This window comes from Nomascus leucogenys, chromosome 17 (assembly GCF_006542625.1).
Source record: "Nomascus leucogenys isolate Asia chromosome 17, Asia_NLE_v1, whole genome shotgun sequence".
NCBI classification, from domain to species: domain Eukaryota; kingdom Metazoa; phylum Chordata; class Mammalia; order Primates; family Hylobatidae; genus Nomascus; species Nomascus leucogenys.
In genome coordinates, this window is record NC_044397.1 from 37,268,977 (window position 1) to 37,283,928 (window position 14,952).

General features: G+C 48.8%; 1 protein-coding gene across 2 annotated transcripts in view; it reads right to left on the reverse strand.

Moving 5' to 3' along the window:
* The window catches only part of ZP3 (zona pellucida glycoprotein 3), a 42,436-nt gene that overhangs the window by 14,314 nt on the left and 13,170 nt on the right, over positions 1 to 14,952 (reverse strand). The window contains exon 2 of one of the 2 annotated variants that reach the window (XM_030797519.1): positions 2,694 to 2,918. In XM_030797519.1, the coding sequence (XP_030653379.1) occupies positions 2,694 to 2,852 (159 nt within the window). In that variant the 5' untranslated portion in view covers positions 2,853 to 2,918. Of the gene's footprint in view, positions 1 to 2,693; positions 3,015 to 14,952 lie in introns of those variants that run through there. The other variant, XM_030797518.1, reaches the window with a different exon arrangement.

The window sequence follows — 14,952 nt, forward strand, 5'->3', positions numbered from 1 at the left end:
CACCTCTCATCTCAGGGAGCTTGTTTAAAAACTACTTGAGGGCTGGGTACAGTGGCTCATGCCTATAATCCCAGCACTTTGGGAGGGAGGAGGATTGCTTGAGGCCAGGAAGTCAAGACCAGCCTGGGCAATAGAGCTAGATCCCATCTCTACAAAAAGATAACTTGGCTGGGCACAGTGGCATATGCCTGTAGTCCATCCCAGCTATTCAGGAGGCTGAGGCAGGAGGATGGCTTGAGCCTAGGAGGTCAAGGTTGCCCAGGAGCTCAGGTGGCTGCCTGGCCCTGACCAAACTCGATCCTCAGGGAACAGTCCTAGACCTTATTAGCAAGTGCCCCAGCACAGACAGAACCAGCATAGCTCGTGGAGCCCCTTATTCAAAAGTTATTACCATTTCAGGGCAGGAGGGCATTCCATTAAGCACTGTGCCCCACAGAACTGCACAGGCTGTATACCTGGGAAACTGGCCATGGCCGTAGGTAATTTTTTTTTTTTTTTTTTGAGACGGAGTCTCACTCTGTTGCCCAGGCTGGAGTGCAGTGGCAAGATCTCAGCTCACTGCAACCTACGCCTCCCGGGTTCAAGCAATTCTCTGCCTCAGACTCCTGAGTAGCTGGGATTACAGGTGCCCACCACCACACCTGGCTAACTTTTTTGTATTTTTAGTAGAGATGGGGTTTCACCATCGTGGCCAGGCTAGTCTTGAACTCCTGACCTCGTGATTCACCTACCTCGGCACACCAAGGTGCTGGGATTACAGGCATGAGCCACCACGCCCAGCCAGCCACAGGTGATTCTCACCGGGCAGAACTGGGAAACACCACGCCAGAGGAAGGAGTTTGCAGGCTTTGCTCCTCATTGGAGTCACCTGAGATCCTTATTACCCACAGCTGGTCCCACATCCTTTCTATTTTAGCAGCCTGGACATCAGGATTTTTAGAAGCTCCACAGGTGGGGTTAATAAAAGAGGGTCTTGCCCTGCCTCCCAGGCTGGAATGCAGTGGCGCAATCGTAGCCCACTGCAGCCTCTAAATCATGGGTTTAAGCAATCCTCCCACTTCAGCCTCCCAAATAGCTGAGACTAAAGGCAGGCGCCACCACACCCTATTTTGTGTGTGTGTGTTTTGTAGAGAAGGGGTCTCATTATGTTGCCCATGGTGGCCTTAAACTCCTGGGCTCAAGCGAGCCTCCCATCTCAGCCTCCCGAAGTGCTGGGATTATAGGCGCCACTGCACTCCAGCCTGGGCAATAAGAGCAAAACTGTCTCAGAAAACAAACAAAAAAATACCACTTATCAGCTTCTAACCTATTCAAGCCCAATTCACAGAAGGTGGGGGAGCCAGGCACCTGGCTCCCCAAGTAAATCTAAGACATGTTTGTGAGCCTCTAAACTAGAATAATTCCTCAAGTAACTCCTGCAGCTCTCTGGCCTCCCTTCCCAGGAAAACAAGGGCCTCAAGTTCTCAAAGAGAGCCCAGGAGACCACACTTAAGACCAGAGCTCTGGCCAGAGGGATCCAGGGGCTGGACTTGCCCCCATCCCAGGCAAGCTACTAGGTCTAGGCCCAGGTGAGGAGGAGCCAGGTTCCCCTGAGGCAGGAGAGGACAGGGCTGCAGGAACTTGGTCCAGGGATCGGGGTTTAGCTGGGGAGCTGTGTGCCCAGCCCTGCCCTGCTGTAAGGCCTCTCCTTGCAGCCTCTTTCCCCACCGGCTAGGGGAAGGGAAGTCTGGCCTGGATTTCTTGGTCTTTTCCTGCATGTACCACAGGTTAAGCCTCTCCCCCTTGGAGCTGCCCCCGGGGACACACTGATGCTTTTAAGGTCTTCAACACCAAGGTTATGATGCCCCCGCCCCCAGACCACTTATCTATGTGGGATTTTTTTTTTTTTTTTGAACCAGAGTCTTGCACTGTTGCCCAGGCTGGAGTGCAGTGGCACAATCTCCACTCACTGCAACCTTTGCCTCCTGGGTTCAAGCGATTCTCCTGCCTCAGCCTCCTGAGGATTACAGACACGCACCACCATGCCTGGCTAATTTTTGTATTATTAGTAGAGATGGGGTTTCACTATGTTGGCCAGGCTGGTCTCAAACTCCTCAGCCTCCCAAAGTGCTGGAATTACAGGCGTGAGCCACCACACCAGGCCCCAGTTAGTTTTTTTACAGGCTTTTTAAGAGATAGAGTCTCACTATGTTGCCCAGGCTGGCCTCAAACTCCTAGCCTCAAGTGATCCTCCAGCCTTGGCCTCTCATAGTGCTGGGACTACAGGCATGAGCCACTGCACCTGGCCCACTTGTTATTTTTAAGATAATGAATACTTTGGGTCTCTTCAGAATGAGTTCCTAATGCCCCAAGCATTAGAAACAGCCCCTTAGGCTACCTACGGCGCTATCCTATCACACATGCCTGTGTGTGTCACAAACCCACCTGAGTCAGAGTGGCGTGGCTTGGGCCAGCCCAAAGTGCATGGCCACCTCTAGCTCCACCCCATCTACCTAATGTCAGCAGTCAGAGGCAGGAGTGCCCTAGTCTCGGTGCCCTCAGCGCCCAACTTCAGGCCTCAACTGGGCCACCTCCCCACCTACAAGGGAGAGAGATCCACCCAACCCCACTTCCCACTGACTGTGGCCACACTCCCCATCCCCGGCTGCCTCGAACATCCTCCCACCAAAGCTAGGGCCCCCAGCCTCTCTCACCTGCATGCTGTTGCCACACTCGTGGAGTCCAACCTCAAACCTGACCACATCCTCTGTGTCCATGGAGACCAGAGGCTCACAGGCCTCTGGGCCCAAGGTGAGGTCAGCAGCCCTTATGAGCTTCCCGGTGCCAAAAAGGTCTTTGCTGACCGTGACCATCAGGGTGGCCTCCCGACACTCCACCAGTACGGGCTGTACAGACGTCTCAGGACGGCTGGCTCCACCCTGCAAGAGCCAGAGGGGTTGGGGGTAGCACAGCTCAGTACTACCCCAGAGCAGGAGGCAGATGAAGAACCTATAGCTCAGCTCCATGGCGCCTGCAGAGCAGCGGGCAGCCGCCTCTGGCCATCTTATACCCGTGGGATGCTGGCTGCTGCCACCTGGGCTCTCAGCTGCCTCCCTTCCCTGGCCAGCTGGGCCCTTGTTGCATAAAGTGGTCCCCATCCAGCAGCATCAGTAACACCTGGGAGCTTGTTAGAACTGCAAACTCTCAGCCCTCACCCCAGCCTGACCACAGCAGAATTTGGTTTTTAGCTTGGAAATCCCCCACGTGTATCCACGTTAAAGTTTTTTTGCTCTGTGTGTGTGTGTGTGTGTGTTTGTGGTTTTTTTGGTTTTGTTGTGTTTTGTTTTGTTTTGAGACAGTCTCGTTCTGTTGCCCAGGCTGGAGTGCAGTGGTGCGATCTCGTTTCACTGCATCCTCCACCTCCCAGCCAGGTTCAAGTGATTCTCCTGCCTCAGCCTCCCAAATAGCTGGGATTACAGGAAGGCATGCACCACCACGCCTGGCTAATTTTTGTATTTTTGGTAGAGACAGGGTTTCACTATGTTGGGCAGGCTGGTCTTGAAGTCCTGACCTCAGGTGATCCTCCTGCCTCGGCCTCCCAAAGTGCTGGGATGACAGGTGTGAGTCACCGCGCCTGCCCCGGCTCACTTGAAAGTTTTAGCTTGTAAATCCCCAAGTGTATTCATGTTAAAGTACGCAAAGAGTGTGCTGGCTGCCTGGTGCACCACAGTGTATCACAGCTTCCCTCCAATTCCCTGCTGGCCCTGCCCTTAGGACGCTCGCAGCCCGGCAAGGGAGCTGTCCCAGGTCTGTGGAAGACACAGGAGAAAGCCCTTGATTGAAGGGTCAGGGGGATTAGATCTGAGACATAAGGAGCTCATTCCAAGTGTGAGAAAAAGGAGGCAGTACCAATTAGGAGACAGGAGGAATTTCATGGGTCTCTGCCTTATTTTATGGGAGGCCGGGGGGTAGGTCAGTTCAGGCAGAGGCAGCTGTGTGAAGAGAGGTGGAGAAGGGGCCCTGCGTTCTTCATTCCTGGGTGAATCCCCGGGAGTTCATAATGAGACAGAGCAGAAGCGGGGCTTGGCTTCAGCTCACCTTCACCAGTGCATTCTTTTTTTTTTGAGACAATCTCACTCTGTTGCCCATTCTGGAGTGTAGTGGCGCAATCTCAGCTCACTGCAGCTTCCGCCTCCCAGGTTCAAGCAATTCTTGTGCCTTACTCTCCCAAGTAGCTGGGATTACAGGCTTGTTCCACCACGCCCAGCTCCTCCCCACAAGGGATTCGCCAGCCTCAATCTCCCAAAGTGCTGGGATTACAGGCGTGAGCCACTGCACCTGGCCCAACCACGGCATTCTTCCCTGCATTCCCAGTGATCACCAGACCCATACCACGATTTCACTGACGTCATCAAGTGGAAACATGCCTATTACTTAAGAGAATCCTAGGAACTGACCTTAGGAGATCCAAATATCAAACCAAGGTTGTGGAGTGTCCCACCTCAGGAAGGAATGCTGAACTGATTGACAGCCTTGTTGCCACCAGCCAGACTAACAGGTGACCCATTACTCAAGATAACCATGGCAACCAGATAATGCCAACCTGCACGCCCTACCCCGATGTCAATTCCCACGCTTTGCCTAATAAAAAAGCCCTCCTGGCTCTTTTCGGAGAGTCAGATAGAAAAATCTCAATCTCTCTCTCTCTCTCTCTCCCTCTCTCTCTCTCTCTCTCCCTCTCTCTCCCTTTCTCTCTCATGCTGACTCCTTTATGTCTGGGCATAAGCTCCAATGAAGCCTTGTCTAGGAAAACTCGTTTAGCCTTCTGTCAATTTCTTTTCTTTCTTTCCTTTTTTTTTTTTTTGAGACAGGGTCTCGCTCTGTCACCCAGGCTGGAGTGCAGTGGTGCTATCTCGGCTCACTGCAACCTCCGCCTCCTGGGTTCAAGTGATTCTCCACCTCAGCCTCCCGAGTAGCTGGGATGACAGGCACCCATCACCATGCCCAGCTAATTTTTGTAGTTTTATTAAAGACAGGATTTCACCATGTTGGCCAGGCTGGTCTCGAACTCTGGACCTCAAGTGATCCTCCCTCCTCGGCCTCCCAAAGTGCTGGGATTACAAATGTGAGCCACTGTGCCTGGCCCTCATGTCAATTTCTTTTCTTTTCTTTCTTTCTTTTTTTCTTTTCTTTTCTTTTTTTTTTTTTTTTTTGAGACAGAATCTTGCTCTGTCGCCCAGGCTGGAGTGCAGTGGCACGATCTCAGCTCACTGCAACCTCCGCCTATGGATTCAAGCAATTCTCCTCCCTCAGCCTCCTGAGTAGCTGGGATTACAGGCGCCCGCCACCAAGCCCAGCTAATTTTTGTGTTTTTAGTAAAGACAGGGTTTCACCATGTTGGTCAGGCTGGTCTCGAACTCCTGACCTCAGGTGACCTGCCTACCTTGGCCTCCCAAAGTGCTGGGATTATACGCATGAGCCACCGCGCCTGGCCACCTCATGTCAATTTCTATTTCACTGAAAGCCCGAGGACCCATGGTTGGGGTAGGTAACAAGACCTGGTGAAGCCTCAGGTCCCTGGGAGTGAGAGTAGCAGTTTAGGAGGCTGGGGAGGTGGGCGGGGCAGAACCCTGTGGGTGCCAGGCTGAGGTGCTGGACTTAGCCCTGTGGGAAAAATAGGCCATGAAAGGAACAGTATTGGCCGGGCGTGCTGGCTCACATCTGTAATCCCAGCATTTTGGGAGGCCGAAGCAGGCGGATCACCTGAGGTCAGGAGATTGAGACCAGCCTAGCCAATATGGAGAAACCCCATCTCTAGTAAAAATATAAAATTAGCCCGGTGTAGTGGCACATGCCTGTAATCCCAGCTACTTGGGAGGCTGAGGCGGGAGAATCACTTGAACCCGGGAGGTGGAGGTTGCAGTGAGCAGAGATCATGCCGCTGTACTCCAGCCTGGGCAACAGAGCAACACTCTGTCTCAAAACAAAACAAAACAACAACAACAACAAAAGTCTACTGCAAGGGTCCTATCAGGAGATGATGAAGGACTGACAGGTACAGCATTTACCAATGGCCTACTCTATGCTGTCCCTGGGTGAAATTCCTGCAACAGAGGAAGAATACAAAAACTAATGGCATTAGCCGGGCGTGGTGGCACACGCCGGTAGTCCCAGCTACTCAAGAGGCTGAGATGGGAGAACTGCTTGAACCCGGGAGGCAGATGTTGCCGAGATTGTGCCACTGCACTCCAGCCTGGGCGAGACTCCATCTCAAAAAATAAAAATTATACATATATATGTGTGTGTGTATATATATATATAATTTTTTTTAAATTAAAAATTTGCCAGGCACAGTGGCTCACGTCTGTAATCTCAGCACTTTGGGAGGCTAAGGTGGGAGGATTGCTTGAGCACAGGAGTTCGAGACCAGCCTGGACAACACAGTGAGGCCCCATCTCTACAAAATCAAAGAAATTAGTCAGGCATGTTGGCACACACCTGTAGTCCTAGCTACTTGGGAAGCTGAGGTAGGAGGATTGCTTGAGCCTGGGAGTTCTAAGCTTCAGTAAGCCATGATCATGCTACTGCATTCCAGCCTGGGCAATAGAGTCAGACCTCATCTCAAAAAAATGTGGAGATGGCCGGGCACAGTGGCTGACGCCTGTCATCCCAACACTTTGGGAGGCTGAGACAAGCAGATCACGAGGTCAGGAGTTTAAGACCAGCCTGACCAATATGGTGAAACCCCATCTCTACTAAAAATACAAAAAATTAGCTGACGTGGTGGCACATGCCTATAATCCCAGCTACTCAGGAGGCTGAGGCAGGAAAATCACTTGAACCTGGGAGGTGGAGGTTGCAGTGAGCTGAGATCGTGCCACTGATTGGGTGACAGAGTGAGACTTAGTCTCACTAAAAAAAAAAAAAAAAAAAAAAAGTGGAGACACACACACACACACGTGGAAATATATGTGTATATATGTTATATATAGACATAAATATAAAGAGATACAGGGAGAGAGGGAGGATATGTATCAATCTTCATATTGGCTGAACCTGGGTAAAAGGTAAACAGGTGTTCTTAGTGTTATCTGTGCAACTTTCATCAGTTTAATTTCAAAATAAAAAGTAAAACAAAAAATAACCAAAAACATAAAAAACTCTCTGTGTCAGATTCAAGTGAGACAGAAGATGATGCTGTTAACCAAGTTCCAAAAGCAATTGCTAAAACAAAATATGAAGTTCCTAGGTATAAAACAAACAAAAAAAGATATGTAAGATCTTTGAGGAAAAATTAACAAAACTGTATTGGCAGTCAGAGTAAAGAATGCCTAAATTTACAGAGGTATTCTATGTTCATGGATGGGAAATGCAATATCATCATTATTTCAATTCTCCCAAAATCAATCTGTAATTTCTATCAAGATCCCAACATGTTTTAGCTGTATGTGGGCAGAGCTTAGTAAACTGATTCTAAAATTTATATGGAAGAGCTAAGGATAAAAAAGCCAAGGTTTTTGCAGAAAAAGAACATCTGGTGTGAGTGTGGTGGCTCACACCTATAATCCCAGCACACGATTTTGGGAGGCCGAAGCAGGAGGATTGCTTGAGGCCAGGCGTTTGGGACCAGCTGGGCAACACAGTGAGACTTTATGAAGAAGAAGGAGGAGGTGGAGGAGGAGGGAAGAAGAGGAAGGGGAGGAGGGGGACGAGGAAGAGAAAGAAGAGGCTGGGTGTGGTGGCTCATGCCTGTAATCCCAGCACTTTGGGAGGCGAGGCAGGAGGATCATTTGAAGTCAGGAGTTTGAGACCAGCCTGGCCAACATGGAGAAACCGCATCTCCATGAAAAATACAAAAATTAGCTGGGCGTGGTGTCGCACGCCTGTAATCCCAGCTACTGGGGAGGCTGAGGCAGGAGAATCACTTGAACCTGGGAGGCGGAAGTTGCAGTGAGTGAGTCAAGATCATGCCACTGCACTCCAGCCTGGCGACAGAGCGAGACTCTGTCTCAAAAAAAGAAGGGAGAAGGAGGAGGAGGAGGAGGAAGAGGAGGGGAGGGGAAAAAAGAAAGAAAAAGAAAGAAAGAAAGAGAGAGAGGGAGGGAGGAAGGAAGGAAGGGAGAGAGAGAGAGGAAGGAAGGAAGGAAGGAAGGAAGGAAGGAAGGAAGGAAGGAAGGAAGAAAGAAAGAAAGAAAAAAAGAACATCATGAGACACACACCCTAACAGATATAAAAACATATTATAGAGCCATGGTAATTAAGACACATTGCTGTTAGGACAGAAAAGAAACAGTGGAATAGATGAGAGAGCCTAGAAACAGCCATGTGCATATGTGGAAACATGATACCGGACGGAGGAAACAGATGGACTCTTCAAGAAAAGGAGCTGTGTCAATTATTATCCATCTGGGGAAAAACTGGATTTCACTTCCCACATAAAAATGAATTCTAGATAGATTAAAGATCTGAAGGGGAAAGAACAAAACTAAAACTTTGAGAAGAAAATATGATCTTCAGAGCAGAGTGAGCTGGAAAATATTTGCTAAATAAGACCCTACCCTCCAAAAATAATGCACAAATCATAAAGAAAAAGTGACTTTTTAGAGCACTTCCATAAATAATGACCAAAATTGTTATAACAATAATGACCATTTATTGCTTATTCTCAAAACGGCAGGGACTAAACTGAGTCCCTTAATCCTGACACTCACCTAGGAAGGCACTATTTGCTCCATTTTACAGCTGAGGGAATAAGCACTCAGAGAAGTTAAGGAACTTGCTCAAGTTTGCACAGCCAATGAGGAAACAAACCAAGATTCAATGGTCTCTCTGATACTTTCTGTTTAAGTTAACAACACCCAATGTGTGCATTGGGGGAGATACATCCAAAAAATAACTCCAATGCAAAGATGTGTTATTATTTTGGCCTTTTTTTTTTTTTTGAGACGAAGTCTAGCTCTGTCGCCCAGGCTGGAGTGCAGTGGCGCTATCTCGGCTCACTGCAAGCTCCGCCTCCTGGGTTCACGCCATTCTCCTGCCTCAGCCTCCCGAGTAGCTGGGACTACGTGTGCCCACCACCACGCCCGGCTAATTTTTTGTATTTTTAGTAGAGATGGGGTTTTACCATGTTAGCCGGGATGGTCTCGATCTCCTGACCTCGTGATCTGCCTGCCTCAGCCTCCCAAAGTGCTGGGATCACAGGCGTGAGCCACTGCGCCGGGCCTTTTTTTTTTTGAGATGGAGTCTCGCTCCGTGGCCCAGGCTGGAGTACAGTGGTGATATCCTGGCTCACTGCAACCTCCGCCTTCCAGGTTCAAGCAATTCTCCTGCCTCAGCCTCCCGAGTAGCTGGGATTACAGGTGCGTGCCACCATGCCTGGCTAATTTTTGCATTTTTAGTAGAGAAGGTGTTTCATCATGTTGGCCAGGCTGGTCTCGAACTCCTGACCTCAAGTGATCTGCCTGCCTCAGCCACCCAAAGTGATATTTTGGCCATCTTAAGGACTTTATGGACTCACTCAGATATTCAGTAGGTGTTTTAAAAAAATAGCACTATTTGCCAGGCAAAGTGGCTCACCTCTATAAGCCCAGCACTTTGGGAGGCCAAGGCGGGTGGATCACCTGAGGTCAGGAGCTGGAGACCAGCCTGGCCAACATGGCGAAATCCTGTCTCCACTAAAAAGACAAAAAATTAGCTGGGCGTGGTGGCTACGTGCCTGTAGTTCCAAATACTTGGGAGGCTGAGGCAGGAGAATCACTTGAACCCTGGAGGCGGAGGTTGCAGTGAGCTGAGATTGTGCCATTGTACTCCAGCCTGGGCAACAGAGTGAGATTGTGTCTCAAAAAAAAAAAAAAAAGGCCGGGTACAGTGGCTCACACCTGTAATCCCAGCACTTTGGGAGGCTGAGGTGGGTGGATCACCTGAGGCTGGGAGTCCAAGATCAGCCTGACCAACATGGAGAAACCCCATCTCTACTAAAAATACAAAATTAGCTGGGCGTGGCTGCTCATGCCTGTAATCCCAGCTACTCAGGAGGCTGAGGCAGGAGAATCACTTGAACTCAGGAAGTGCAGGTGGCGGTGAGCTGAGATCGCACCATTGCACTCCAGCCTGGGTGACAGAGCAAGACTCCATCTTAAAAAAAAAAAAAAAAAAAAAAAAAAAGGAGGTGGAGGAGGAGGAGGGAAGGGGAAGGGGAGGGAAGGGGAATGGGAAGGGGAAGGGGAAGGGGAAGGTGGAAAAGGAGAGCCTGTTTCTGCATGAGACGATCTTTTCCTAACTGTCCTAAATGGAATCATCAGCACTTGAGCGTTACTGACCTCCCAGGAGCAGAAGTGTTGAAAAAGCCCACGTTCCGTAATAGGCAAACTCAGAGAGAATCCACTTACAGACCACAGGCAGATTTTCCCACTCTCCGGTCACGCCAGGCTGCTCCCAAAGGGTCTTTGAGGAGGAAAATCAGTGAATCAACCCCCTAGGCACCTGTAGCTTCTCATGTCAGGAAAAACCACTTGTTAGAATCCATTTATCACACCTTGAGGTGGTGACTTAGAGAAGTACTAAAATTTTTTGCTTTCAAATACAAATATTGATATGGGGCTGGGTACAGTGGCTCACACCTGTAATCCCAGCACTTTGGGAGGCTAAGGCAGGCAGACTGCTTGAGGCCAGGAGTTCAAGACCAGCCTGGGAAACATGGCGAAACCACATTTCTACTAAAAATACAAAAATCAGCCGGGTGTGGTGGCGCACACCTGCAATCCCAGCTACTTGGGAGGCTGAGGCATGAGAATCACTTGAACCCAGGAGGTGGAGGTTGCAGTGAGCTGAGATCACGCCACTGCACTCCAGCCTGGGTGACAGAGGAAGACTCTGCCTCAAAAAAAAAAAAAAAAAAAAAAAAAAAAGAAGAAGAAGGAAAGAAAGAAAAATCAGTATGGGCCAGGTGCGGTGGCTCATGCCTATAATCCCAGCACTTTGGGGGGCTGAGGCAGGAGGATTGCTTGAGCCCAAGAGTTCGAGGCCAGCCTGGGCAACATAGTGAGACTTTGTCTCTACAAAAAATACAATAATTAGCTGGGAATGGTGGCGCACGCCTGTAGTCCTGGCTACTCGGGGGACTGAGGTGGGAGGGTTACTTAAACCTAGGAGTTTGCAACTGCAATGAGCTGTGATTACGCCACTGCACTCCAGCCTGGGCAACAGGGAGACTTTGTCTCAAAAAATAAATGAATAAATAAAATTAAAATATTAGTCTGTTTTGTTCTTGAAAATCGAGGCTTTTTTAAAAAAAAGTTTTATTTTGAAATCATTATAGATTCACAGGAAGTTGCAAAGAAGTGATGGCTGGGCATCGTGGCTCAAGCCTATAATCCCAGCACTTTGGGAAGCCGAGGTGGGAGGATTGCTTGAGCTGAAGAGTTTGAGACTAGCCTGGCCAACATGGCAAAACCCTGACTGTACTAAAAAAAAAATACAGAAATTAGCGAGTTGTGGTGGCATGCGCCTGTAGTCCCTGCTACTCAGGAAGCTGCGAAGCTGAGGTGGGAGGATCGCTTGAGCCCAAGAGGTTGAGGCTGCAGTAAGTTGTGATCACAGCATTTCACTCCATACTGGGCAACAGAGCAAGACCCTGTCTCAAAAAAAGAAGAGGCCAGGCACGGTGGCTCACGCCTGTAATCCCAGCACTTTGGGAGGCCGAGTTGGGTAGACCATGAGGTCAGGAGTTCAAGACCAGCCTGGCCAACATGATGAAACCCTGTATCTACTAAAAATAGAAAAATTAGCTGGGTGCAGTGGCACGCACCTGTAGTCCCAGCTACTCAGGAGGCTGAGGGAGGAGAATCGTTTGAACCCAGGAGGCGGAGGTTGCAGTGAGCCGAGATCACATCATTGCACTCCAGCCTGGGCAACAGAGAAAGACTCCGTCTCAAAAAAAAAAAAAAAAAAAAAAAGAAGAAGAAGAAAGGAAAGAAAAGAAAGGAATGTATAGCGATATGTGGTTACCCTTCACCCCAGTTTCCTCAATGTTTGCATCTTTTTTTTTTCTTTCTGAGATGGAGTTTTGCTCTTGTTGCCCAGGCTTGAGTGCAATGGTGCGATCTCAGCTCACTGCAACTTCCGCCTCCCGGGTTCAAGTGATTCTCCTGTGTCAGCCTCCCGAGTAGCTGGGATTACAGGCATGTGCCACCACCCCTGGCTAATTTTGTATTTTTAGTAGAGATGGGGTTTCTCCATGTTGGTCAGGCTGGTCTCAAACTCCCGACCTCAGGTGATCTGCCTGCCTCGACCTCCCAAAGTGCTGGGATTATAGGCATGAGCCACTGCGCCCAGCAATGTTTACATCTTACATAAAATTATAATACCAAAACCAAGAACATGACATTGATACAAGGTGTGTGTATAGTTCTGTTGTTTTATCATATGCAAGTAAGATACAAAACTATTTCATCATCACAAATACCTCCTTTGTACTATCTCTTTGTAATCACACCCACTCTTGCCCTCCACAATCCTTAAACCTAAACCTTACTAATCTATTTTTCACCTGTGCAATTTCATCATTTTGAAGATGTTGTATCAACGGAATCATACAACGTGTGAGCTTTGAGACTAGCTTTTTTTACTCATTATAATGTCCTTGGGATCCATCCAAATTGTTGCATACATCAACAGTTATTCCTTTTTTATCTTTTTCTTTTCTTTTTTCTTTCTTTCTTTTTTTTTTTTTTAAAGACAGAGTCTCGCTCTGTCCCCCAGCCTGGAGTGCAGTGACGCAAGCACAGCTCACTGCAGCCTCAACCTCTTGGGCTCAAGTGATCCTCCCACCTCAGCCTCTCTTGTAGCTGGGTCCACAAGAATCACCATGCCTGGCTAATTATTTTATTTTTGTAGAGTTGGAGTCTCGCTGTGTTGCCCAGGATGGTCTCAAATTCCTGGGCTCAAGCAATCCTCCTGCCACAGCCTCCCGGGTAGCTGAGACTACAAGCACACACCACCTCGCCCAGCTAAAGGAAATTTTGAATGCTTCCAGTTTTTGGCTATTACAAATAAAACTGCTATGAACATTCATATATTGGTTTTTTTGTGAAGATGTAAGTTTTCGTTTCTCTGGGATAAATGCCCAGGAGTACAATTGCTAGTTCATATGGTGAATGTACATTTAGATTTTTAAGACACTGTCGGACTATATTTCAGAGTGTCTGGACCATTTTACATTCCCATCAGCAATGTGTGAGGAACCCAGTTTCTCCATATCCTCACTAGCATTTGATATCACCAACTATATTTTTCAGCCATTCTGATAGATGGGTGGCAATAACTCATCATAGTTCTTTTTTTTTTTTTTTTTTTTTTTTCCCCTAAAACAGGGTCTCTCTCTGTTGCCCAGGCTGGAGTGCAGTGGCACAATCATAGCTCACTGCAGGCTCAACTTCCCAGGCCCAAGTCATCCTCCCACCTCAGCCTCCCAAGTAGCTGGGACTACAGCCCAGTGCACACCATCATGCCTGGCTACTTTTCTCAGTTTTTATAGAGATGGGGTCTCCCTATGTTGCCCAGGCTGGTCTTGAGCTCTTGGCCTCAAGCGATCCTCCTGCCTTGGCTTCTAGAAGTGTTGGGATTACAGGCATGAGCCGCTGCTCCTGGCCACTGTTTGCTTTAATGAGAAAGATAAGAGCTTGCTTAGAAGCTGAAAAATCTGGTTGGGAAGGAGCAGCTGAATGTGGAAAACAGATAGATGTGTAGATGGAGGGAAAGAGGTCCCTGAGATGATGGAAGGAATGGAATCTGGACTTCGGGGAAGGGGCTTCCCCAGGCCAGGGGAGGAGGGAGGGAGGAAGGACGTGTGCAAGCAGCAGGGGCATGGAGATTTTGCGGCATGGTGATGGCAGCCTTCCATCAAGTATTTTCTTTTCTTTTTCTTTTTTCTTTTTTTTTTTGAGATGGAGTCTCGCTCTGTTGCCCAGGCTGGAGTGCAGTGGCGTGATCTCAGCTCACTGCAACCTTCACCTCCCAGGTTCAGGCGATTCCCCCACCTCAGCCTCTTGAGTAGCTGGGATTACAGGCGCCTGCCACGACGCCTAATTTTTGTATTTTTAGTAGAGACGGGGTTTCGCCATGTCAGCCAGGCTGGTCTCGAACTCCTGACCTCAAGTGATCTGCCCACCTCAGCCTCCCAAAGTGCTGGGATTACAGGTGTGAACCACCTCGCCTGGTGCATCTAGTACTTTCTTTTTCCAAGAAATAGGAAACAGCATCATGACCAGGAGTCAGGAAATTAAGTCCCGCCGGGCCCACACTCAGGCCACCTGTTTTCCTCCCTTGGCCTCAGTCTTCCCAGCCTCACCATAAAAAGCTGGGACTGGTCCCCAATTTGTTTGATCCTCAGGAGCTTCTCAACCTTTTTTTTTTTTTGGCCAGGTGCAGTGGCTCATGCCTGTAATCCCAACACTTTGGAAGGCTGAGGCAGGAGAATCCCTTGAACCCAGGGAGATGGACGTTGCAGTGAGCCGAGATCACACCATCGCACTCCAGCCTGGGCAACAAGAGCAAGACTCCATCTCAAAAATAAATAAACAAACAAATAAATAGATAAATAAATAATAAAATTAGGCAAGCATGCTGGTACACACCTGTGGTCTCAGCGTGCTAAAAGGCTGAGGCGGGAGGATCGCTTAAGCCCAGGAGTTGGAGGCTTCAGTGAACTATGATCACCACTACACTCCAGCCTGGGTGACAGAGCAAGATCCTGTCTCAATAAATAAATAAAATAAAAAATAAATAAACACATGCCCCTGGCGGGGATGGGGATGCTCCACCAGATTTGGGAACTGCCTTGCAGGGGCTCTAAGGGTCCCTCCAGCTCTGAGAGTTTGTGCCCCTGTGGGAAAGATGCAGGATCCCAGCATAGCCATTTATTGCGGCTACAAACTACAAAATAAGCCACACATCATTTCCTGCCACCCACAACTA